At 55.5% G+C, this 24955-nt stretch overlaps 1 protein-coding gene across 11 annotated transcripts in view; it reads right to left on the bottom strand.

Moving 5' to 3' along the window:
- The window catches only part of STIM1 (stromal interaction molecule 1), a 73577-nt gene that overhangs the window by 33837 nt on the left and 14785 nt on the right, over positions 1-24955 (bottom strand). For 8 of the 11 annotated variants that reach the window (XM_053934205.1, XM_053934214.1, XM_053934204.1 and 5 more), the window contains 4 exons: positions 14039-14172; positions 8123-8237; positions 3312-3423; positions 2053-2168 (listed from right to left, as the gene is read on the bottom strand). In XM_053934205.1, the coding sequence (XP_053790180.1) occupies positions 2053-2168; positions 3312-3423; positions 8123-8237; positions 14039-14172 (477 nt within the window). Of the gene's footprint in view, positions 1-2052; positions 2169-3311; positions 3424-8122; positions 8238-14038; positions 14173-21847; positions 21899-24955 lie in introns of those variants that run through there. The other 3 variants (XM_053934206.1, XM_053934211.1, XM_053934208.1) reach the window with 2 other exon arrangements.

Genomic DNA, 24955 nt, shown 5'->3' with positions numbered 1-24955 from the left:
CTTCTGCAGCTTAAAAGGTCACTGAGCACTGCCCAAAGCTGCCACTTGCTGGTGCCTCCTGAAAGGTGTTTTGCAATCCACTCCTGAAGGAATTGGTTTAGATAAACAACCTCTCCCCATGACTGGAGACAAAGCCATTCAGATGACCAGAAACCAGCAAATTTTACCTTCTGAAAAGGGATCAATCTCTCCTTCAGCAGCAGATCTAAAGTGTATTTCCTCTTCTCACACACCCTGAATATACAGTCATAGAATCATGGAACGGTTTGGGTTGGCAGGGACCTCCAAGCTCATCCCATTCCACCCTTGCTGTGAGCTGGGACACCTTCCACTAGCCCGGGCTGCTCCGAGCCCCAGGCTGGCCTGGAAAGCTCCAGGCAGGAGCTGAGAGGTGTGTGAGCAGCCCTGGCCTGGAAAGCTCCAGGCAGGAGCTGAGAGGTGTGTGAGCAGCCCTGGCCTGGAAAGCTCCAGGCAGGAGCTGAGAGGTGTGTGAGCAGCCCTGGCCTGGAAAGCTCCAGGCAGGAGCTGAGAGGTGTGTGAGCAGCCCTGGCCTGGAAAGCTCCAGGCAGGAGCTGAGAGGTGTGTGAGCAGCCCTGGCCTGGAAAGCTCCAGGCAGGAGCTGAGAGGTGTGTGAGCAGCCCTGGCCTGGAAAGGGCCATGCAGGAGCTGAGAGGTGTGTGAGCAGCCCTGGCCTGGAAAGGGCCAGGCAGGAGCTGAGAGGTGTGTGAGCAGCCCTGGCTCCGGAGCACCACGGTTCCCTGCACACTTTGATCTCCGGGCCCCAGGGAGGGTCAGGCTGCAGGGCCAGGGAGCTGCAGGGCAGAACGAACAGCTCCAGCGTGGCAACAGACATTAATTCCCAGCCAGTACAAGCCATTCACTCTGCAATTTACACAGCACAACAACTCTGGAAAAATTCCACCCCCAGCGCAGGAGTCGCTGGGCTGGAGCCACTGCTGGAGGAGCTCACCCAGGACGGCTCCACCAGGCCTGGCCAGGCCACCAACTCATCAAAAACCTTCACATTTAACATAGGCAATAAATAAAAACCAAACCGTGTCTGTGCAAAAAGAGGCTTCTCAATAACTGTGAGCAAAAATGGCTGATTGTACAAGCCAGGCTTGTGATTTCCTTTCTATGGCTCTGCCAAGCCTCACACTGTGGGTCACGCCGTGCAGGCAGTTTTCCCAGGATTGGGTGGGAATGGCTGGAGAGTAGCCCTGGGGAGAAGGACCTGGGGGTGCTGGAGTGGGAGAGGCCAGACATGCCCCAGCCACGAGCACTGGGACCCCAAAATTCCTGTGGTGTTCCCTCTCACGGGCAGCAGGAAAGGGGGGGACTCCACTCCTCTGCACCCAAAGCCCAGGAGAAAGCCATGCCAGAGAAGCAGAGAGACAAAAGCACCTTCAGAAGGGAGCAGACAGGAGCCAGAGGGAACTGGGAGCACCTGGAGCGTGGAGATACACATCAGAGAGCTTCAGATCCTGATAAAGCATCAAAGGAGCCCAGGGCCTCCCACCAGCCACCCTAAACTTCCCATCCAGCCTGCTGCTCCTTCCCTCCTCCAGAGGTGGGTAGGTCACAGCCTACCCACAGCTGGTGAGTCACCAGCAGAGCCTCAGGACGTGACAGGGGAGCCCCAGGAAAGCCCAGGACACAATGACAGAGCTCCAGGACATGGCAGCAGCTGCCCTGGGAGCAGGCAGGATTGCTGCCCTCCAGAATCTCACCCCCACCATCAGCACCATGGAAGGGCAGCAGGTTTTACTCTGTGCACACAGGGGATCCCAGCAGGACAGTGGGAGATGCCAGCTGCACTTCTGGGAGAGCCCTCTGGGATGGGAATGCCAGCCCAGGATGCTCCAGGCTACAGAGCTGCTCCCATAAATCCAGGACCAACCCGTTCCTGCTCCAGGGGAGCCGTGCTGGGATGACTTCCCCGGCTGAGGCCACAGTTTGGGTCACCCAAGCCTGGCTCTGGTGCCCAGTCTGAGCAGACTTGGTGGCCTGGGGGGTCTCTGCCAAGCCTGGCAGCTGGATTTGGGTACTCACACAGAGGAGGCCCGAAGAGCACCGTGTCCAGAGCCTTGAGCTGCAGCTTCTGCCGGTGGCTGCGGTCGGTCATCTTGAGCACCGTCCCCATCATGGTGGCGTTGTTCACTGCCAGCCTGGGAACACGGGAGACACGAGACACAGCAGGCATGAGGGGAGGCAGAGCAGGGCCTGGGAGCTCCCTGCTACCAGGGCAGATCCCTCGCTGCTGCGGTCTCTAACCAGGGTGTCTCTGAACACTTTGCAGCAGCATGTTTAGGACTGGGAGAGCGCAGGAAAAAACAGGGCCGGGCCTAATTCATTAACCTGACAGCATGAGAGACTGATTTCCCATCAAAACCCATCTTTTGGTGTCCTACCAATCACTAACAACTATTTTTTAAGCAAATCTCCATTGCCTTTACATCCTGTGTCACAGACCACAAACCACAGTTCTCCCTTGGAAGGAATGTGGACACATTGTGCTGCCTCAAAAACATCCTCATTTTATCCCCAGTTAATCCCTCCTTCCCAGTCAGTTGTAAAGGCCCTTTCTCAGCAACAGGAACCTTACCTAAAAACAACGCACTGAGGTTTTTCAAACCTGTTACAACTTTAGGTTGAGTCCCAGCCAGTGCTCCTCTTCCATGGAATTATGGAATAATTTGGGTTGGGAGGGATTTTAAATCCCATCCCATCCCACCCCAGCCATGGCAGGGACACCTCCCACTGTGCCAGGCTGCTCCAGCCCCAGTGTCCAACCTGGCCTTGGGCACTGCCAGGGATCCAGGGGCAGCCACAGCTGCTCTGGGCATCCTGTGCCAGGGCTGCCCACCCTGCCAGGGAACAATTCCTTCCCTGTATCTAGCCCGAATTTCCCTCTTTTCACTCACAGCTGGAGCAGAACTGGGCAGTGCACAGGCCAAGGAACTGCAGGGGATGAGAGCAGCTGATTCCTGCCAGGCCCTGGTTCTTTCCCTGCACACATCCCACGGGGACACTGTGGGCACTGACCTGGGCATGGGCACTGACCTGGGTATGGCACTGACCAGGACTGGCACTGACCTGGGCATGGCACTGACCCGGGCATGGCACTGACCTGGGCATGGCACTGACCTGGGACTGGCATTGACCAGGACTGGCACTGACCTGGGCATGGCACTGACCAGGGCATGGCACTGACCAGGACTGGCACTGACCAGGACTGGCACTGACCTGGGCATGGCACTGACCAGGACTGGCACTGACCTGGACTGGCACTGACCAGGACTGGCACTGACCTGGGCATGGCGTGGCCGCTGAGCTGCAGCTTGCGGAAGGTCTCCTCGTACTGGGGCAGCTCCACGTAGGAAATGAGCCACTGAACCACCTCGTCCACCGTCCAGTTGTACACTGCAGAGAGCACAACAGGCCCACAGCTCGTTCAGGTGCACGACATACCAGGGACTCAGCTTCAAATCCCACCCAGTGCCACCCTGCCATGGCAGGGACACCTCCCACTGTGCCAGGCTGCTCCAGCCCCAGTGTCCAACCTGGCCTTGGGCACTGCCAGGGATCCAGGGGCAGCCCCAGCTGCTCTGGCAATTCCATCCCAGCCCCTGCCCACCCTGCCAGGGAACAATTCCCGATTCCCAATCTCCCATCCAGCCCTGCCCCCTGGCAGGGGGACACTCCAGGCAGTCCTGCAGGACCTCAGCCTCCCCCTCGTGGGACCATTTTTGCCCAGACTCAGGAGCTCCTGAGGTTCTGCTGCCCCTGAGCCCCCACAGACCCCACATGGCATGGGAAGAGCTGCCTGGAGCTTTCCTGTGACAACACACCTTTCCCAGGGCTGGTTAGCCCCCATGCTCCCGGTTCCCAAAATTAAAACATGCATCAAGGCCATCAGATAGAGGAGCAGAGGAGGCTCCACCTCCTGCCATGGCACCAGCAGGGCTTGGGCCGGGCATCCTGGCAGGGCCAACGCCCAAAGCACTGCGGGTGACAGCTGGGATCACTGGGATTTCTACCAGCCAGGTGATCCTGCTGCCTCCACACTCCCAACAGGGAATGCTCATCCTCAGCACACGCCCAAAGGCCCTGGATTGTGAGGGCAGCTCCCAAAGCCTCAACCCTGCTCCAGACCCATGGCACAGGGTGCCCAGAGCAGCTGGGGCTGCCCCTGGATCCCTGGCAGTGCCCAAGGCCAGGTTGGACACTGGGGCTGGAGCAGCCTGGCACAGTGGGAGGTGTTCCTGCCACGGCAGGGCTGGCACTGGGTGGGATTTGAGGTCCATTCCAACCCAAACCTGTCTGTGATTCTGGGATTCCCTCTGAGCTTTGACTAAGGAAAGCACGTATGGAGCAATGCCGGGAAAAATCCATCGGAAGCAGCTCGAGAAAGGAGCTGTGGGAGGAGGTGGAGCAGGTGCTGCAGCCCCAGTGAACCCGCTGAACTTTGCTCCTTAACCTCCTCCCCTGGGCATCTGTGGATTATTTTTGGAGCTGTCATGCAGCTCCAGAGCCACAAATGAGGAAACCTTAGGAAATCAAGCTCCTGCCTTTGCCACTTTGTTGTGCTGTACTTACAGCAACGCTCTGAAGGCAAACACAGTCCCAGAACCCCGGACTGGTTTGGGTAGGGAGGGACCTCAGAGCCCACCCAGTGCCACCCCTGCCATGGCAGGGACACCTCCCACTGTGCCAGGCTGCTCCAGCCCCAGTGTCCAGCCTGGCCTGGGACACAGCAGATGTGTTTAGTGGACAGGGGCTTTGTTACACTTGAATTTATCATCCCCTGGCCCTGTCCATGGCAGGGCTGCATGGCCCTGCTGCAGTGCCAACCCTGACTGGGCCCACGAGCACAGAAACATCTTCCCAAGCTCCAGGGAGCCTCCCACGGGGAGCTGAGGGGCGAGGGACAGGAGGGATGGGTGATCTGGGAGAGATGAGGGAGCTGGGGAACATGGGGGAGCTGAGAGAGATCAGGGAGATGGAGCTCAGAGAAATGAGATGAGAGATTTGGGAGAGATGAGGGAGCTGGAGCTGTGACAGATGGGGGAGATGAGAGAGATGAGCGAGCTCAGAGAGCTGATTGAGCTGATGGAGAAAGATGAAGATGAGGAAGCTGAGGGAGCTCACAGAGCTGAGGGAGCTGAGAGAAATGAGGGAGGTGGAGCTCAGAGAAATGAGAGAGATGAGGGAGATGAAGGATCTGGTAGAGATCAGTGAGCTCAGGGATGGAGCTCAGAGCTAACTGAGTGGATGAAGCAGAGGCAGAGCCCAGCACTGAGCAAGGACAGCAGGGCCCCAAAGGAAGGTGCCATCCCCATGGACGCTGGCACGGTGACCCAGCTGCAGGGTGGCACAGACGAGGCCACCAACCTGCCCTGGCTGCAGGGAGCTCCCTCCAGTCCTGCTCACTGTCCCACACACCGGGGGACTCCTGTGGCTGTGGGCACCAGCAGGATGCCAGCGATGGAAGGGCGGGAGAAGCCACAGGCCCTGCATGGTGACACCACCAGCACCTTGCACAGGGCGTGAGGCCACTTGCCCAGCCAGCAGCACTGCTGGCCCTGGGCTCCTCCAGAGCCCCTGGCTCCTCTCACTTCCACGTGCAGCCGTGTTTATTTTGGGAAGAAGTCCCTGAGAACCACAGGCACTGAGATGAGCAGGACTCTGGCCTGCCTCCTCACCCCAGGGGCTGATCTGGCATCGCTTCCACGGCTTTGGCAGAGCCAGGCTCACCCAGGTGCCACCCCTCAGATCCAGCACCTTGTAACAGCATCACAGCCTTTAAATTCTGTCACAATTAAAGGGCAGAAATATCTTTTTACTTTCCACATGTGACCAGGAACAGCAGCAATGGAAGGGAAGAAAAGCAAAGGCTTGAGAACAAATGACACAGGCCCAGCCCCCCCATCCCTGCGGGATGGCAGTGCCCTTCACAGCTGCTTTTCACACCCACAGGAGGGAGCAGACCTTTCCTGCAAGCCTGATTCACGACTTCAGCTCAAACTCCAAAATTAGGCTTCAAATTTCCCTGGCAGTGTCCCAGGCCAGGTTGGACAGGGCTGGGAGCCTGGCACAGTGGGAGGTGTCCCTGCCTGGCAGGGGTGGCACTGGGTGGGCTCTGAGGTCCCTCCCAGCCCAAACTCCTGTGATTCCATGACATCAGAGCACCCTTCAGAAAGCAGCCACTTATTCTATCAGCCAGATCTACAAGATGATGAAAGGGAAAACAGGAGCAGGAGCTCAGTCCAGCACTGGACACCCACAGTGCCACGGCAGCCCTGGCAGGGACGTGGCAGGTCCCGGTGTGCCAGGGGCAGGGACAGAGCCAGGACAGCTCAGTAATTAGGGGGCCTGGCAAGTATCAAGGCATGTTCTCCTCCATCCCCTAACGATCTCTACCCTTTCCCAGCTGACAGCAAAATACACTCCAGGCAAAGCCAAGTGTAAACAGCCCTGTAATGGGATAAATATTTCTTACACGAGGAGGCAAAGGGACTCGGAGTCATGGAACCACTGGATCCCTGAGGCTGGAAAATCCCTCTGAGCCCACAGAGTCCAACCATCCCCAGCACTGCCAAGGCCACTGCTGACCATGTTCCCAAGTGCCACAGAGCTGTGGTATCCCCCCAGGAGGTGTTTCCATCCCTGTCCTGGGCAATTGTGCCACTCCTGAAGTGATGTGGACAAGAATTTTCAACACATCCCTGTCCAGCTCCATGGCAGAGTCTGGTCTGGGATACACAGCTCTGGAATCATCACATGGATATCACAGAGACTGCTTTGGATTGGGAAGGACCTTAAATCCCACCCAGTGCCACCCTGCCATGGCAGGGACACCTCCCACTGTGCCAGGCTGCTCCAGCCCCAGTGTCCAACCTGGCCTTGGGCACTGCCAGGGATCCAGGGGCAGCCCCAGCTGCTCTGGCAATTCCATCCCAGCCCCTGCCCACCCTGCCAGGGAACAATTCCCAATTCCCAATCTCCCATCCAGCCCTGCCCTCTGGCACTGGGAGCCATTCCCTGGCTCCTGTCCCTCCAGGCCTTGTCCCCAGTCCCTCTGCAGCTCTCCTGGAGCCCCTTCAGGCCCTGCCAGGGGCTCTGAGCTCTGCCTGGAGCCTTCTCTCCTCATGCACAACCCCACTGTGTGTTCAATCCACGCTGCAAATGCTGCACTCAGAGTCCACTCAGTGCTCCTGGGGATGGGAGGGACTGCTGCACTCCCTGCAGCTGCAGCCACAGCTCTGGGAACACAGAGCACATCCCACCACAGGAACTGAAGGGCTAATACACAAAAGTCAAATACAAACACAAATGAGGAACTGAAATTGCTACGGCTGTGAACTGATTAGAAGATTAATATCCAGTATTTCAATGAGTGGATGTAGATAGAACTCCTCTTTTAGAGATGAGGAGCACTGAAAAAAAAAATGGATTAATAATTTCTGTGGAATTTCCACAGAATTCTTCACACAGAAAGCACTGGGGAAGAACTTGCCAATCTGAAAAGTTTGTTCCAAGATTCCCAGGTTTCAGGAAGTTTCCCAGCAGAGGCTGAACTCCCACCACCTCCCTGGGTGCTGGGATGAATAACAGCATTTTGGAACAGCTAGAAGTTATTTCTACATGGACTGTATTTATGTCACTTCCTGGATTTTATTCTCCCTTCTTTTCACTGTGAAGGAGCTCTTCAGGTTCAGAAAGTTTCTCCTAAGGAAAACACAACCTGCAGGAAAGCTCCCAGGCAGCTCTATTGAATATTTAGGATGTTATCACCCCATTACAATTCCATCTGGAACTGGGTGTTTGAGGAACCTGGAACTTGGCTGTATTTAACACACATTTCTAGGGCAGAGGAACAAAAGAAGAACTGAGCCTTTGGTGGCCACGCTCAGGTGCAGCAGGAACAGTTTGGAAGTACCAACTCCAAGGAAATCCTGGGAATCCACACCTCAAAAAGGGAGCTGGAAGAGTACAAGGCCTGGTCCAAGGGAGGAAAAAAGCAGCACATTCCTCCTGAGAGCTGCACGCTCTGCCCAGGGCATCTGAAATCTTTGGCACTCTTGGGAAAGGATTTCTTGGCTTTTTGCCCTTTTTTTACCTTCGGATGTTTTCCAGGCCTTCCAGAGATCTTCCACACTGATGAGCTTGTCCTCTCCATGGAAAGTGCTGTGCTTGACTGCTGGGTCATGGTAATTCAAGTCTTCCCTCAAGAACTAGGAGAGGAATTAACAGCAGGATTAAGCTTTGGTTCATTTTTTAGGGAGATGAGGAGCATAAAAAAAATTCTGAATAGTAATAATTTTGATGGGGAAGTCGTAATAAAGCTGAATTAAAACCCCATAATGGATATATTAGATATATAAGATATACACATGTATCTTTTATACAGATATAAGTATATTCCCTGCAGTACCCCTGAATATTTCTGTTCCTGGGGAGACCAGCCAGGGAATATTCAGTAAGTAAATATGTTAAATTCATTTTAATACAAAGAAGGGATAATTAATTAGAACCTTTGGTCTTGGGATTCCAGACTTTTCTATAGTAATTATAGTAACTTTTCTATAGTGAATTATAGCAACACCAAAAATTCAACTAAGTGGCACAATGGAACCAGCTTTGTGTCAATGGTCTAAGAACCCAAAAATTATTACTGGATTTGATCTGCACCTTCAAATACAAGCTGGAACAAGTGCCATGGGCAGGAGGGGAGGAAGTTCCACTGAAAAATACAGATAAATCTATGTATCCTAGCTCAGTGGGAGCCCAGAGCAGCTGTGGCTGCCCCTGGATCCCTGGCAGTGCCCAGGGCCAGGTTGGACACTGGGGCTGGAACAGCCTGGCACAGTGGGAGGTGTCCCTGCCATGGCAGGGCTGGCACTGGGTGGGATTTGAGGTCCCTCCCAACCCAAACCAGGCTGTGAAATCCACCAGCAGACAGAGAACCACTCACACGCCAGGGCCCAACAGATGGAACCAAGCTCAAGGATAACTCCACGTTCCCATCCCCCAGGACACAATCCCCACACAGGCAGCTTCATCCTTGGGCTCCAGGCCCAAAAAACACCCTTAGATCTGGAGATGGTGCTTTAACATCAGACAGGGCACGGAAAAGCTCTGGGCAGCTTTAGATTCCAGGCTCCCTGCGAACCCACTGCAGCTGCTGCCCAGGCAGCTCCAGCCTGGGGCTCTGCCCTGCTGCCCAAAAGCAGGAAATGGGAGAATTTGGGCAAACGTGTGGTTTCAGCAGGGGCTGAGCCTCGGGGCTCCAGCTGTGCCAGTCCCTGGCCGAGGGGCGCCGTCCCCCCGTGGGTGCCGCCGTGACCGAGCGGGAACGCGGCAATGTCACCGGTGTCACCGGCCCCGCTCCGCTCAGCTGCTGCTCTGTATATTTAGCTCGGGAGCAGAGAAAGGAAAAGTGATCCCTCAGCTTCCCTCGGGCTCACGGCGGCCAAAACAAACCCAAGGACTCGGCGGAGGGGACGGAGCTGGGCTGGGATGTCCTGAAAAGTGAGCAGGGAGAGGATGCAGGATGGGGCTGGGGGGGCTGGGCTGAGCCCACCAAAGCCCAGAGACCTCAAAGCACATTTTCCACCCAGAACCCCAGACTGGTTTGGGTTGGGAAGGACCTTAAAGTCCACCCAGTCCCACCCCTGCCGTGGACAGGGGCACCTTCCAGTGTCCCAGGTAGTCCAAGCCCCAGGCACAAGAACCACTGCACACAGCACTGTCCTGCTTGCAAGCCACCGAAAAGCAGCACTGCCAAGTGTTAAAGATCCCACTGATCCCGGGCCTGGAGACGCCCAAAGCTCCAAGCCCTGGACAGAGGGTGGACCAGACCATCTCCAAGATCCCACCCAGACCACCCCAGCCTCAGCCAGGCTGTGAATCCACAAGGAAACTGAGTCAAACCCAAGTCTCCACACCAAGTTCAGGGAAAGACAATCCCTGGTCAAACCAGCCAAAAGCAACAGGACCAGAACCACTGCTACAAACCCCAGGAGGAGCTGGGATCACAGTGGGAAGACTCAGCCTGGGAATGCTAATCTTGGAGTTCTGGGGCCTCCAACAGTAAGAGGACCTGGAGCTGCTGGAGAGTCCAGAGGAGGCCCCAGAGCTGCTCCAGGGCTGGAGCCCCTCTGGAGCCGAGCTGGGAGTGCTCACCTGGAGAGGAGAAGCTCCAGGCAGAGCTCAGAGCCCCTGAAGGGGCTCCAGGAGAGCTGCAGAGGGACTGGGGACAAGCTTGCTGGCTGAAGGCACACTCAGAAATGAGCAGATCTGCAAAATGGGATTTTCTGGAGAGTTTTTTTCCATAGAATCACGGAATGTCCTGAGTTGGAAGGGACCCAAAAGGACCATCAAGTCCAAGTCCTGGCTCTGCACAGCCCCAGCAATCCCACCTTGTGCCTGAGAGTGCTGTCCAACCTCTCCTTGAACGCTGTTCTGTGTTTTTTTTATCTGCAGAAACTCCAGCTACTGAAGTGATTTTTCAAAGCTTCCCATCCCTCCCACATCCCTGGACGTGTGCCACCCTCCCTCCCGAGCACCAGCTCCCGCTGTGCCGAGCCAAGGGCCAGAGCCGGCCACGTGCCGGGAGCTCGCTGTGCTCCCCAACTTCCACAGCTGCTCCGAGCTCCCAACTCCTCCAGAGGAACAGAAAACTCCTGTCTCCAAGGCCTCTCCCTGCCCAGCGACCCCAGGCAGCAGGATCTGGCCCTGGGGAGAGGCAGAGAAAGACTGAGCAGCAACACAAACCGTGTTTCCTGAGGAAACCAGGCTGGCAGCATCCCAGGGCCCTGGCACCGGGCACCCACATCCCAAAGAGCCGGAGCTGCCTTTGCTGTGAGCGTGGAGACAGGAATAGATCCCTCATTAGAAGATTTCCCCATGAGGGACAGTTCTTTCACTTTAATCGAGGCCACTGATGTCATCTGAAACTTCACTGAAAATTCACTTCCCAGCAGGAAAACTGCGAGGATGATTTATGGACAGCCTGAAGCTGTGGGACAAAACTCCACCCATAATTTATTTTAAAAATACTTTTGTTGTCCGTGTGTCCCCTTCTGCCCAGGCAGGAGTTTCAGTCCAAACAAAATACTCCCATCACTTACCTCCAAAGGGTAGGGGCCAAAATAATAAATGAAAATATAAAGTTCTCAACCAACCAGGAAAATGCCCACCCCTGGAAGTGTTCCAATCCAGGCTGGACCGGGCTTAGAGCAACCCGGGATAATGGAAGGTGTCTCTGCCCACGGCAGGTGGTGGAACTGGATGAGGTTTAAAGTCCCTCCCAACCCAGCCCATCCTGGAAGTCCATGAACCCCATAAAAGGTTTAAATTTGAGCCTCCTGCATTCTTCCCAATAATCCCCCTGCAGCTGTCCCCCCACAGCTCAGAGTTAAACCTGACTGCAGGGTCCATGTGGGGGAGAGTGATAACCTTGACAGGGAGAACGCAGCAGGAGCCAGCTCGGAGAGGGAAATTCCTGCAATACCTCACTGAGTGGCTCCAGAGCTTACTGACAGGTGAACTTAATGCAACTTCAATAAAAGCTTAGCAGAGGTAAAGCAGCAACTGCATGGACAGAAGCCAGGCACAGGGAATCACCGAGGTTGGAAAAGACTTCCAAAATCATGGAGGAGTCCAACTGTAAATGCAACAACCTGAGTGCTCTGGCTGGGGGCAATGCCAGCACAAACACAGCCTGGGGAGAAGGGACTGGGAGCAGCCCTGGGGAGAAGGAGCTGGGCATTGCTGGGAGAAGCTCCACAGGCCCTGGCCACGAGCACTGGGACCTGGAATCCTTGTGCCCTGGACTGATCCCACAGTGTGGGCAGCAGGAAAGGGATGGGGATTGTGCCCCTGTGTCCCGCTCAGGCTGGACAGCCCTTTCCAGGAGGAACTTTCCCAATGTCCAACCTGAACTTCCCCTGGTTCAATTAAGGCAGTTCCCTCTCCTCCTGAGCCTCCTTTTCTCCAGGCTGAGCCCCCTCAGCCTCTCTTGTGCTCCAGACCCTTTTCCAGCCCTGTTGCCTCCTAAAAGCAGAGCAGAGGTGCTGGGAGCAGGAGCAGCCCTGCCTGGGCTCAGCACTGCTCAGATCCAGCTCAGAGGGGTTTGGGGAGTGGCTGTAAGAGCACCAAGGCAGTGATTTGGGGCCTCTTGGAAAAACCCATGGAATCCTCCCACCCTGGCAGTGTCTCTGTGCCAAGGCTCTGAGCACGTTCCCAGCAGAGTTTTGTACCAGAACCTCCCAATGACTCCAGTGGGAGCAGGGGCAAGATTTGTTCAGAGACACAAAACTGCCAGCTCTGCCCAGCCCTAAGGACACGAGGCTTATTCCTCATTTAATGCCAGGGAGCAGCACACTTGGGCTGAACTGGGCTGCCCGAGGCTGCCCCAGTCCCTGGGAGAGGCTGAGTTGCAGCTCCAGCCACCCAGTGCAGGGAAGTGCCTCCAGGAAAACACCTCAAGTGGTGCAGGAAATGCAACTGGAAGCTTTTCAATTGTTTTCACTACTCAGTCAAGTGGGATCGAGGCAGAGGGAACAGCCCTGCAAGCTGGGGACAGTCACCCAAAACCAGCAGCTCCTGGCACCAGGGCCTTTGCTGAGTCCCTGGGGACTGTCACTGCTCCAGAGGGACATTGTGATGGCTGGATTTGCAAGAGCAGCTGGGGCTGCCCCTGATCCCCGGCAGTTGGACAGTCCCAGGCCAGGTTGGACACTGGGGCTTGGAGCAGCCTGGGACAGTGGGAGGTGTCCCCACCATGGCAGGGGTGGCACTGGGTGGATTTAAGTTCTCTTCCAGCCAAACCAGTCTGGGATTCTGTGACCTGGGACTGCAGAGCTACCCATGAGTGGCAGCAGATCCCTGCACCCACGTGCTTCCTCTCAGCTTCCAACACTCTGACTTTCCTGCTTAGCTGCCAGTCCTCCCTAGAAGACAGAATTCCTCACCTCCAACGAGCACCCACCACAACTGAGGCAACACTGCAAACAAAGAGCTTTCCCTTTTCCAGCAGACTTATTTCCATCCCTGCTTGTGTAAACAAAGAACAACAACTCTCTTTCTCTTCAATCCTTTAACAGCTAAAATGTCCAAGGCTGACACAACAAAAAGCTGCTCCTTTTTTAGCAGTGAGCACACACAGACTGAAACCGCTTTGGTTGGCTGGTGGAAGAATGCAGTAAACATAAAATCATGGAATGGTTTGGGTTGGGAGGGACATTAAAGCTCATTTAATTCCACCCCCTGCCATGGGCAGGGACACCTAGCACTATCCCAGGTTGCTCCAAGCCTCATCCAACCTGGCCTTGGACACTGCCAGAGATGGAGCAGCCACAGCTGCTCTGACAACAATGAAATGGCTACAAATCCCCAGCAGCGAGGAGAAGCCCCAGCTGGAACTGGTGACAGTGCTGAGACACCACTTGGATCCTCTCAAGGTGACACATGGCTTCCTCTGTGCTGAGGAGGAGGCACCAAGCCCAAGTGCAGCCCCAGCCACAGCAGCCTGACTGTGAGAGAGCCCCAGCACTGGGCTGGACAAGGCCCTGGTGATACCTTGGGTTCTAAGTTTCTCTGCTCTGTTTTGGTGTGCAGCTTTTAGCTTGATATGAAGTGTTACTAGGGTCTTTCCACAGGGTGGGGAAGACAAAACAATCCTATTCCAGCTGGAATCTCTCTGTCCAGCTGGACAATCTCTCCAAACGTCAGGCCCAAAGCTCAAACAACATGAAAAGAGGAGGGTGAGCAAGGAGGATGAAACTTCATTATTTGAAGCTATTAATTGGACAGGTAACTCCTGTATGCAAATGGACTAAAACTTACAAAAATGTGAGCTCTCCTGACCAAGCCCTCTTGTGCTCCCATCTTGGAGCCATCTGGGCAGAGCCACGACTGTGGCTCAGGTGGCGCCAGGGTGTGGCCTTTGAAGGCCCTTCAATGAATCTCCTCTTTATTCCTCTGAGCTCCATCCAGCCTCTGCTCCAGCTGCTCAGGGCCCCGCACTGACCTCGTCGCTCTCCTCCACGTCCACGTTGCCGTTGGCGTCGTCGTCCATCTGCTTGTGGATGTTGCGCACGGCCTCGAAGCTGAGCTGCTCGTCCTCGTCGTGGCACAGCGCCTTGTCGATGCGGCAGAACTCTGCTGGGGCGAACGGCAGCACGTCAGGCAGCAGCACCGACCCCGGGTGTGCCCCTGCAGCAGCAACCCCTGCAGCACCGACCCCCTGCAGCACCGACCCTCGGTGTGTCCCTGCAGCACCGACCCCTGCAGCACCAACCCCGGCGTGCCCCTGCAGCACTGACCCTGCAGCAGCAACCCTCGGTGTGCCCCTGCAGCACTGACCCTGCAGCACCAACCCCTGCAGCACCAACCCTCGGTGTGCCCTTGCAGCACCACCCTGCAGCACCGACCCTCGGTGTGCCCCTGCAGCACCAACCCCGGCATGCCCCTGCAGCTGCCCGGGCTGGGGGAGCCACAGTGGGCAGGGCAGGGCAGGGCAGGGTGCCCCTCTCAGCCCAGCCCTCCACTCTCCACCGGGGCAGCTCTCCCAGCAGGGGCTGGCTCCTGCAGGGCAGGGCAGGGTGCTCCTCTCAGCCCAGCCCTCCACTCTCCACCGGGGCAGCTCTCCCAGCAGGGGCTGGCTCCTGCCCACGGCCCCAGCTCCACGTCTCCCTTGGAGGCTGTTGGTGTTGGCACCGCGTGCAGCCGGGGCGTTTGGGGAGGAAGAGCTGTGTGTTTATAAAACATGGCAATTAAAACCCTTCCCTCTTCCTGATTATGGAACGGGCCCTTCTGGCTGCTTTTCACATCATTTTCTACTTTCTAAGTAAGCTTCACATTTTGCTGCGTGCCCGCGTCCATGCAAGCACCAAACCAGGCTGATCCAGCCCTTCCATGGCACTGCCAGTGGTGACACGAGACCCAGGGATGGGGAATCCTCAGGGACCTGGGCAGGCTGGAGAGCTGGGACCATGCCACGGCCATGGAGTTCAGCAGGGCCAAGTGCAAGGCACTGCACGGGCTGGGAGAGCTGGGGTGTTCACCTGCAGAAGAGACACCTGAGAGCCCCTTCAGGGCCTAAAGGGGTGCCAGGAGAACTGGAGAGGGACTGGGGACAAGGGAAAGGCTTCCCACTGACAAGATGGCCTGGACAATGATGCAGCCTCCTGCAGAGGCAGGGCTGGTGTCCTGCTGCTTCCCAAACCTCGGGAAGTTTACTCCATGCTAACTCATGTCTGTCCATGTGGCCAGGGGAGTCCAGCAGTGCTGTGAACTGGTGACCAAACCAGTGAGTGAACTGGGAACCTTCCCCAGGGCTCTCTGCTCCCCCAGGCCACTCCTGAAGGGACACCCAGAACCACACGGATCTTGAAGAACACTGGATGCCCTGAGGCTGATTTGGAGAGATTTGGGGTCCTCTCCTACCCTGCAAGAGCTCTCTCGTGGCTCAGAACTCTGGCTGGGCCTTTCTGTGCTGGCTGCTCCTGTTATTGCCGAGGCAGCGAGCAGGGACACGAGATGGTCTCTGTGTTTATGCTGCCCTTGGACACGACTCCAGAAGGAAAAATGAAGCCAGGCTAAACGATATCTCCCAAAATATTACATGGTTATCTTGTTCCCAGCCTGTGCTTGTTGTTGCAGGGAAGAACGTGGCAACGCTGTAGCAAAGTTTGGATTATAGGAAGGGAAGGTCGTGTTATTGTAAAAGTGGGTTTATCCAGATTAACCTCCTCCTGACCACGGAACTCCTGAGCCCTGGCTCACGTCTGTCCAAGGGGTTCAACCAGGGAAAGAGACCTGAAGGGAGGAAGGACTGGGGAGTCAAGATTTCCTGCCACCCCAAGGACAACCCCTGGGTATTTCCAGCACAAATGCCAGGAATGAAGATGAACTGAGAGCAGCAGCAAGAGCAGTAAAACAAAGCTTTCAAGAGCTGCCAGGTGCTGATAATCAACTGCACCATCAACAGCAATCAAACCAAACCCGGGAGGAATCTGGTGCTTTCATCAAGACCAAAAAGAACCTGAATATGGGGCACAAGTGATTTAATCAGCAGACAACCCTGAGGTGATAACAGAATGGTCTCAACATTTCAGCAGCCACGACGGGCTGTGCATTCCCCCCTCCCTCTTATCTCCCTTCCTCTCCCTGTTATCTCCACGGGCTGCAGCTGCAGGAATACCCACATGAAGGAACAAAGCCCAGCACCAGCCACTTTGCCTAAGACTGATGGAAGATTAAACCTAAAGATCATAGCACAGAATTGTCCTTTGCGTGGGAAGGGGCCTTCAAGCTCATCCACACCTTCCACTGTCCCAGGCTGCTCCAAGTCCTGTCCTAGCAGGCTTGGATACTTCAAGCAGGCTATTCCAACACACCTTCACGGAAGAAAAGCTTTAAAATGAGTGTGAAATTTGCTTTAAGTGAATCTCCCTCTCCAGAACGTCCAGCCCTGATTTTTGCTCCAGCAGTTTCCCCAAGAGACACTTGCTGCCTGGTCCTCACCAGGGCTGTGACTCCTGGAGTCCTGAGGAGCGCCAGCATCACCTCCACTCCCACCCCACCCCTCTGAGTCATCGGGAACCTTCTGTCTCCATCCCTCTGTTTGGTGCCTCCAGCCTGCTCTTTATCTCCCCACCATTGACTCACAGGCTCCAAACAAAGAGTCGTTTGTTCCTCCCATCCCTCCTGCTGCCCTCCCATCCCTCCTGCTGCCCCTTCCATCCCTCCTGCTGCCCTCCCATCCCTCCTGCTGCCCTCCCATCCCTCCTGCTGCCCCTTCCATCCCTCCTGCTGCCCTCCCATCCCTCCTGCTGCCCCTTCCATCCCTCCTCCTGCCCTCACATTCCTCCTGTTGCCCTCCCATCCCTCCCTCCTCGGGGCTCGCTGTCCCCACCAAAGGCACTCTGCAGCCTCTGCTCAGGGGGTCCTGCTTCCACCACCCAGACCATCAAAGGACACTGAGGCCCAAGTGCTAAAGCAGAGCTGGAATTTCACTGAATCGTCGGGCTTGGAAAAGCCCTTGGACACCATCGAGTCCAGCTGTTCTCCCCAGCACAGCTGAGGCCACCACTGACCATGTCCCCAAGTGCCACATCTGTGAAATCCACCCAGGGATGTGACTCCACCTGTGCCAGGGCTGGACAACATCTTCCATTAAGGAATTCTTCCCAATATCCAACCTGAACCTCGCGGGCGCAGTTTGAAGCCATTTCCACCTACCATGGAAGGCAGTTGGGGTTGGTTTTGTAACAGATGACAAAGATGTGTCCTTTGGTGGTCCTGGCTGGCACGAGCCACCCAGAGAAGCTGTGGAGGCTCCAGCCACGGGGCCACCCAAAACTCAACGGGACACGGCCCTGGACCAGCAGCTCTGCCTGGGCAGGGCTGGAGAGGACGATCTCCAGAGCTCCCCTGTAACATCACTTTATTCCAGACCTTTCCTTTCTCATGGCAGAGTCTCTCTAACGAGGATTTTGTTTGTTTAATTTCCCTTGATTTCCTCCTGCGAGGTCCCATTATCTCCAATAATGCCCCATGCTCGTTGCAGCTCGAGCTCTGCAGCAGCAGCAGCCCCGGGGACAGCACTGAACAGCAGCTTAATTATTACAATTGTCATTTACATAACTGGCTTTTATAAACACCGGGAGGGCAGCCAAGGAAAAAAGCCCTATATTTGGGGAAAAAGAACTGTTTACATATTTCACCCGTGTAAACAAGGGCTCGGTTGAACTTCCGTGCTCAGGGTTCCTCCCCTGGAACTCTGGGTTTCAACTAAAAAATGCCAAGGACAACTTCAGGAATTTTAACGAAGGCATTAAGCTGTGAGGGATGTATGCAGAGGTTTCCATTCCCTCTGGAGGGGCAAGGAATAGCAAGGGGAGCCCTGGGACATCTTGCAAGGCTGCACAGCAGCAGCACAGAGAGCAAGGCTAAAAGGGCACAGTAATAATCCTGGGTTTGCAGCTCTGATTCCCAAACATCAGAGCCTGATGGAGCTACGAGAGTATCCAGCCATTCCCACTGTCAGGAAAGCCCTCAGAGTGGTTTTATACTTCAAGATGACACTGTACAGCTTGTTTACTACAGAGAGAACTGTCAGACTCCAGGTGTAATGCACCACACTTGACCGCAGACACATGGGAAATTCACATATAAATCATAAATCCGTTTTGTCCAAAAAAAAAAAAAGAAAAGGATTTACCAAACAGGATCGGAATTTTAGCACATGCTCATACTCCTGTACCTTTTGCCTACTTTCCCTGGCAAACTCCTTCCCTGGGAGGTGCAGAGCCAGGGCACCGAGTCTTGCTCTGGGCAGGCAGCAACCCAGAGGGCAGGGCTGGATACTGGGATATTGGGAATTGTTCCCTGGCAGGGTGGGCAGGGGCTGGGATGGAATTGCCAGCGCAGCTGGGGCTGCCCCTGGATCCCTGGCAGTGCCCAAGGCCAGGTTGGACACTGGGGCTGGAGCAGCCTGGCACAGTGGGAGGTGTCCCCATGGCAGGGGTGGCACTGGGTGGGATTTAAGGTCCCCCCCAACCCAAATCAGCCTGTTCCATGACCAACACGGACCTCATCCATGCTCCCACCCCCCTAGTGTGGAAACTCCTAGAGTGACTCTCCCAGCAGTTCTGGGATGTAGGACCTGGCAGCTGAGGGGAGTTTGCTCCGAGCAGACAAAGGAGAGCATTCAAGTACCTGTTCAACAGGGAATTATTCCCATGCTCTTGCTCCTGGGTTCCCATCACCTTGGGACACCCTTGGAGCAGTTCAACAGGGACTCGCTGCACTCAGCCAGTTTTCCACTCCATGGAATCCCACACTGGTTGGGGCTGGGAGAGACCTTAAAGCCCATCCAGTGCCAGCCCCAGGTTGCTCCAACCTTCAGTGACTGTGGAAGTTTTAGCAGGAGTTCAAGGAGACTTTTCCTCCAAGGGAGCTGCTCCTTGCACAATGCAAAAACCAAACCCTTGTACCCAAGTCAGATTAAACAGTCTAGAAAAAATGTAAATCCATGCAGAGGTTGAACTGTTTGATCTCCAAGAGACTTTTAAAGAAGTACCAACGCCCTCGGGTGTCTCTGCTGGAAGGGCCAACCCTAAATGTTCACAGACCATTTAATAACAGTGCCCAGGGAAACAGGCTGTACCCAGCTCCTGGGGCTAAAGCTGTCTCTGTGCTGGGAGTGCCCCGTGTCTCAGGATCAGCATGACAAAGCCACACAGGGTCACAGGAGGAAGCCCTATGTGATCCACGGAGCCTCCCGGCACCACCACAGCTGAACACAGCCACAGGAATGAATTAAGCAGCAAACTGAGGTTATTGTACAGCCATGAACTTACACTCAATTAAAACCTTAAAATTCCTTCCTCAAATGGCTCCTCTCCTTGGCACACGCTCAGCATTTATTTACTACCATCAATTCTCTCACCACTGAGTGCAATCAGCCTTTTTCATCCTCTCCATGCACCAATTTACTGATTTAATGTCAGCCCATTGCTTCCAGACATCCTCCCCCTTCCCTTCCCTGCAGCAGCAGCATAGCCCTTTCATCCCTGGCTTCCACCCAGTCCCCCCACCAGAACTTTGTCACCCTACTTTTCATCAAGTGCTTCACTCTTTCCACCCCATTAAAACAACACACACCCCCAAATCCCGCACAGCCCCCAAAAACCAAGGCTGGTTTCTGTTGGAGTGGGAACACATGCCCCCATGCCATCGCCATCCCCATCCCAGGATCTGCCAGTCCTGGCAGTGCCCACCCCTCCTCCTGCCCATGCTGTCCCAACACACCATCCACTCTATCTGGGAACAAGCACGCCGTGTCCAGCGGGGTTTTTGGGAATGACCCCACCCTCGCTGTGGCTCCCCAGCCTCCCCAGAGCAGGTCTGGGCACCCTGGCTCGGGTGCTCCGGCCTCCAAGTGCCAGCTTCACCCATTTCCTTCTGGAAGGATCTCTGTGTGCTTTCCTCAGCCCAAGGCCTGTGGGACATTTCTCCTGGGCTGAACAAATAAGATAACACAGGTTGTTCTGGAACCACCCTGCCAGGCACAGCGGCTCTGCCCACGGGCAGCTCCAAAATACCACGTCAGGGCCTTCTCTGAGGAGCAGCAGAAGCCAAAATATCCCGTGGGCAGGGAAGTTCTAAGGAGCTGAAATAAACTGGAGATTGGGTTACTTCATAACCATAAACCACGTAATCTGACTGCTGACACATTCCTGCCCCACTGTGGGGAACAAAACTGAATCATTTGAACTGCAGCCACAGCCAGGCCCATCCAAAACTGATGGGAGACTTTTTACACGGGCAGACACTAACAGGACACGGGGAAATGGTTTGAAACTAAGAGAGGGGAGTTACATTGGAGACTGGGGGAAGTTCTTCCCTCTGACGGTGGTGAGGCCGTGGCCCAGAGAAGCTGTGGTTGCCCCTGGATCCCTGGAAGTGTTCAAGGATGGAATTTGGAGCAATCTGGGATAGTGGAAGGCATCCTGCCCATGGCAGGGGTGGCACCAGTTGAGCTTTGTGGTTCCTCCCAGCTCAAACCACTGCAGGATTCTGTGATTCCATGTGTTGGGAATGCTCTGCAGAGCCCTGGCAGTGCTGTGCACCAGAGGAATCCACGGGACTGGACAATCCTGTGGCACCTGCTCCAGTTCTCAGGGACGAGGATCAACATTCCCACTCTGCACAGAGACAGGATTATCCCGTGGCCCACACCAGCTCTCCAGTGATTTTCACAGAATCCCAAAATGGTTTGGGTTGGGAAGAACGTCAAAGATCGAGTCTCACCCCCTGCCGTGGCAGGGACACCTCCCACTGTGCCAGGCTGCTCCAGCCCCAGTGTCCAACCTGGCCTTGGGCACTGCCAGGGATCCAGGGGCAGCCCCAGGTTCTGCTCAGTGCACTCTGAAAGACTCCCAGTGAGGGGTGGGAAGGAATCCAAGTGCCTCTGAGCCCCCGTCCCAGCCGTGAGTCACCGCTCCAGGCAGCCCCAGCCCACGGCACCGAGCGCCGGCTGCTGCACGCTGGGATCCAAACTCATCATCATGGAGTGAAAGAGAAATCTGAAAGTCAGGAAACCACATAATGGATGAGTGAGTCATCCCTGCCTGAAAAACTGAAGACACCAAAGAAAGCGTAGAAGTCAAGGAAAAACCCACACCATTGCTGCTGTTCCATCCCACCAGCCCTGAGCCAGGAGATCCATCCCTGCAGCACTGCCTGCCCAAAGCCAGGCATTCCCAGGGCCAGCTCTGGGCACCAGGTCTGTGATACCCATGGCAAAGAACACCTGGAGCAGGAAGGGATCGAGATACAGAAGCAAAAATTTTGGTAGCTCTGACAAGGTAACAAAAGTACAGAATTCGTCTCTTGCTGTCAGAATTTGAGAAATCAAAGAATGGCAGAAAGGCTCATATTGGGAGGGACCTCAAAGCCCACCCAGTGCCACCCCTGCCATGGCAGGGACACCTTCCACTGTCCCAGGCTGCTCCAAGCCCCATCCAAGCTGGCCTTGGAAGTGGGAAGCCACTCCCCATGTCCTGTCCCTCCAGGCCTTGTCCCCAGTCCCTCTGCAGCTCTCCTGGAGCCCCTTCAGGCCCTGCCAGGGGCTCTGAGCTCTCCCTGGAGCTTCTCCTCTCCAGGTGAGCCCCCCCAGCTCTCCCAGCCTGGCTGCAGCTCTTGGAGCCTCTCCGTGGCCTCCTCTGGACTTGTTCCCACAGCTCCATGTCCATTCCAAGCTGGAGGCTCAGGATGGAGAGCTCAGAGCTGACCCAAAATCCAGGCTCACAGCCCAGTTCTGTCTCACCTTCACAGCCTCACAGGATGGCTCAGGGAGCCCACGGCCCCAAGAGCAACGTGGACCTTCAGAAGGGCTCTTCCTCCTCCTCCCCAGCAGCCCAGGCTCCAAGGACTGCCCTGGTCCCTTCCCAGACATGCTTTGGGAAGAGCGTGCCTAATCCAAGGGAAGCAGCACCATTCCCACGCTGCCGTACAAGGACAGCTTCTCCCAATTCCAGCCTTATTTATCCCTCTTGTGTCTCACCAAGAACTGATGATTCCCATGTTCACAGGAGCCCTGCAGAGCAGGAAACAGGGTGACAACAGCCTCTGCCTTGGCCCTGGCACATGCTGCACAATCTGCCTTTCCCCCAGCCAGAAGGAATGAGCTGCTCCCAAACCTCCCACGCTGTGGGACGTGGCCCTGCTGCAGCCAGCTCGTGGCTTTCCCAGCAGAGTCCTTCCCTTCCACTGAAGAACAGGACTCCAAGAGGGCAAGGCCCTGCCAGGGCCAGGTGCTGCCTGTCCCCAGATTCCTACAGCTGATCCCACAGGAAATCCTAACCCTACCCTCAATTACCCAACCTCAACAGCCTGCAGCCATCACCTGGACTTCTTTGGGAATAAAAACCCTTCCCAGTGATCCCGTTATCCTCTACTTCCCCAAACTCAAGCAAAGCCACTCTCCTGTATAATTCCCTTCTCACAAGATCAGGACAGCAGCAAAAGGAGACCCAAGGCCGATGTGGATCCCGGCACACAGAGCAGGGGAAAGCCAAAGGCATGGGAAGAAGGGTGAGGAAAGGAGGAGGAAGGAAGGAAGGAGCTGGTGAATAACACAAGTCCACAAAAAAGCCAAGTTCTGAGCACCGTTTGCTCACCGGTCTGTGAGCACCGTTATGCTTGGAGCTCACAGACCTGCTCGGTTCCAGGCACAAACGGCCACAGTTGGGAATCCTGGAATAAGAAGATGATCCTGCATGTGCCAGGCACAGCCTGTGCAGTGCCTCAGCAATGGAATGCTACCAGATCCCACATGGGACAAGCTCAGTGACATGGCAGGACAAGGGTTTAGAGGTGAACGGGGAAGAAAGTGACATCTCTCTGCAGGACAAGCTGCAGGAGAGTGGGCACACGGCTCCCAGGAGGAATCCTGACCTCCACTCACACATGGGGAGGAGAAACACTCTTCCAAGAAAACCCCACACATCTTTTTTCCACTGAGTGTCACTGCAAAAGATCAGCCCAAGCCCCAGGTACTTCCTTTCCCCATGCCCAGTCACTGCCAGGGGACACCAGGCAGCACACGGGGTGGCAGAGTGAGAAAAGCAGCAATTTAGGGGCAGCACCAGCAGCACAAATGAAAATAAATCCTGGTTCTAGCAGGCAAAGATCATTCACATTAGAAGAACAGCAGTTTTTAAATATTTTCCCTTACTTGCCAGCCACACACAAGCACTTTGGGTTACATCAGGGCCAGGAGAATGAGAGAATCCCAGAATATCCTGAGCTGAAGTGACCCACAGGGACCCCCCAGTGCCAGCCCTGCCCTGCCCAGACCCCCACCAGCCCCAGCCTGGGCACCCCTGGCATCGCTGTCCAAAGGCTCCTGGAGCTCTGGCAGCCTCGGGGCCGTGCCCATTCCCTGGGGAGCCTGGGCAGTGCCAGCAGCCTCTGGGGAAGAAGAGCCTTTCCCTGCTCTCCAGCCTGAGGTGCCCTGGCCCAGCCCCAGGCGCTCACCCAGGTAGAAAAAACCATCCACGGATGGGATGGGCAGAGAGCAATGATCCCAAACGTGCCGGTACAAGGCAGGTGTTCCTCAATTCTACACCTGCCCCAAAGTGAGAGCTGCTGGTTTTTAATCCAATGGGAAAATGAGAAGCCCCCCCAGCTCTGAGTGGCACTGTGCCAGCAGTGAAGGAGCCCTGCCTGCCTGGAGCTGCCTCACTGAAAAGGTTGTTACTAAAAAAACAAGTTAAAAAGAAAGTCTTGAAATGAGTCACTGTGGAACCACGATTAAATTGGGAATTTTATGCTTTGCTACACTGGAAGATGGAAATGCTACTTTTGGAGGAGACAGTGGGGAGACTCACTCCTCGGATAAAAAAACACCTCTCCTAAAGTGGCTGTTTCCTGAGGGTAATCAGGGAAAGAGGAACTTTCTAGAACAGATACAGACCAAGAGCAGCACTGGAACCCTGAGGCTCCTCATCCCAGCAGGGTCCTGGCAGTGTTGGGGCAGCAAAAGGTGACACCAAACACGAGGAGTCACCTCTAGGCCATGAAACCTGGGGGTGAGAGCAGGAGCTGCCAAAACCAGAAGGGAATCCCCAAATCCCTGGGGCTGGAAAAGCCCTCCCAGCCCATGCAGCCCCAGCTGTGCCCCGTGCCCACCTTGTCCCCAGCCCAGAGCTCTGAGTGCCACCTCCAGGGGACACCTGCAGGGATGGGCAGGGCAGCCCCTGCCAAGGCCTGAGCAGCCTTTCCATGGGGAAATTCCTGCTGCTGGCCAAGCTGAGCCTGCCCTGGCCCAGCCTCAGGCCGTTCCCTCTTGTGCTGTCAAGGGGGAAGGAGAGAAGAAGGGAGTAGGGGAAGAGGGAAGGAGGGATGTCGGGATGGAGGGAATGCTTTCCAGAGATCACAAGTGGTGATTCCATCAGCTCAGCAGCTCCTGAAACCTCCTCCTTGGTCTGAAAAGTCCTCAGCTCCCACACCTGAGGACCAGGAAACACACGGCCACTTGTGCTTTAGGAACAGCAGGGATTTCAGATTGATCCCAAACCTCAGGTGCTCCTTCCCTGGACACAGATTTTCTAAAATCCTTTGCAGTAATAAAGAGGCTTCAAGAGACAAGCTGGGAACTCATTGGACTCCTCTCCATCCTCAGCACACAGGGAAGAGCTCTGGTGTGATACAACCCCTGCTGCAGTTCAGCACTTTAAACTGATGTTGTGTAAGCAAAAACCCAACGAAGGAAACCCCCAAACCTTTCCTGAGCCCAGCTCCAGTGCCACCCCACAGCTGCTGCTCCTCTGCCTGTGCCAAACCCAGCTTAAGCCTCCCTGAGACTGCCCAGAGTCACCTGGGAACACCGAGCGTAGAATGTCCAGAAAATCCTCAAATTTGAGGAGATCTG

Source organism: Vidua chalybeata, chromosome 2, assembly GCF_026979565.1.
Source record: "Vidua chalybeata isolate OUT-0048 chromosome 2, bVidCha1 merged haplotype, whole genome shotgun sequence".
Lineage (NCBI taxonomy): Eukaryota > Metazoa > Chordata > Aves > Passeriformes > Viduidae > Vidua > Vidua chalybeata.
Note: the sequence above shows the minus strand (reverse complement) of the source record. Positions and strands in the feature narration are given on the sequence as shown.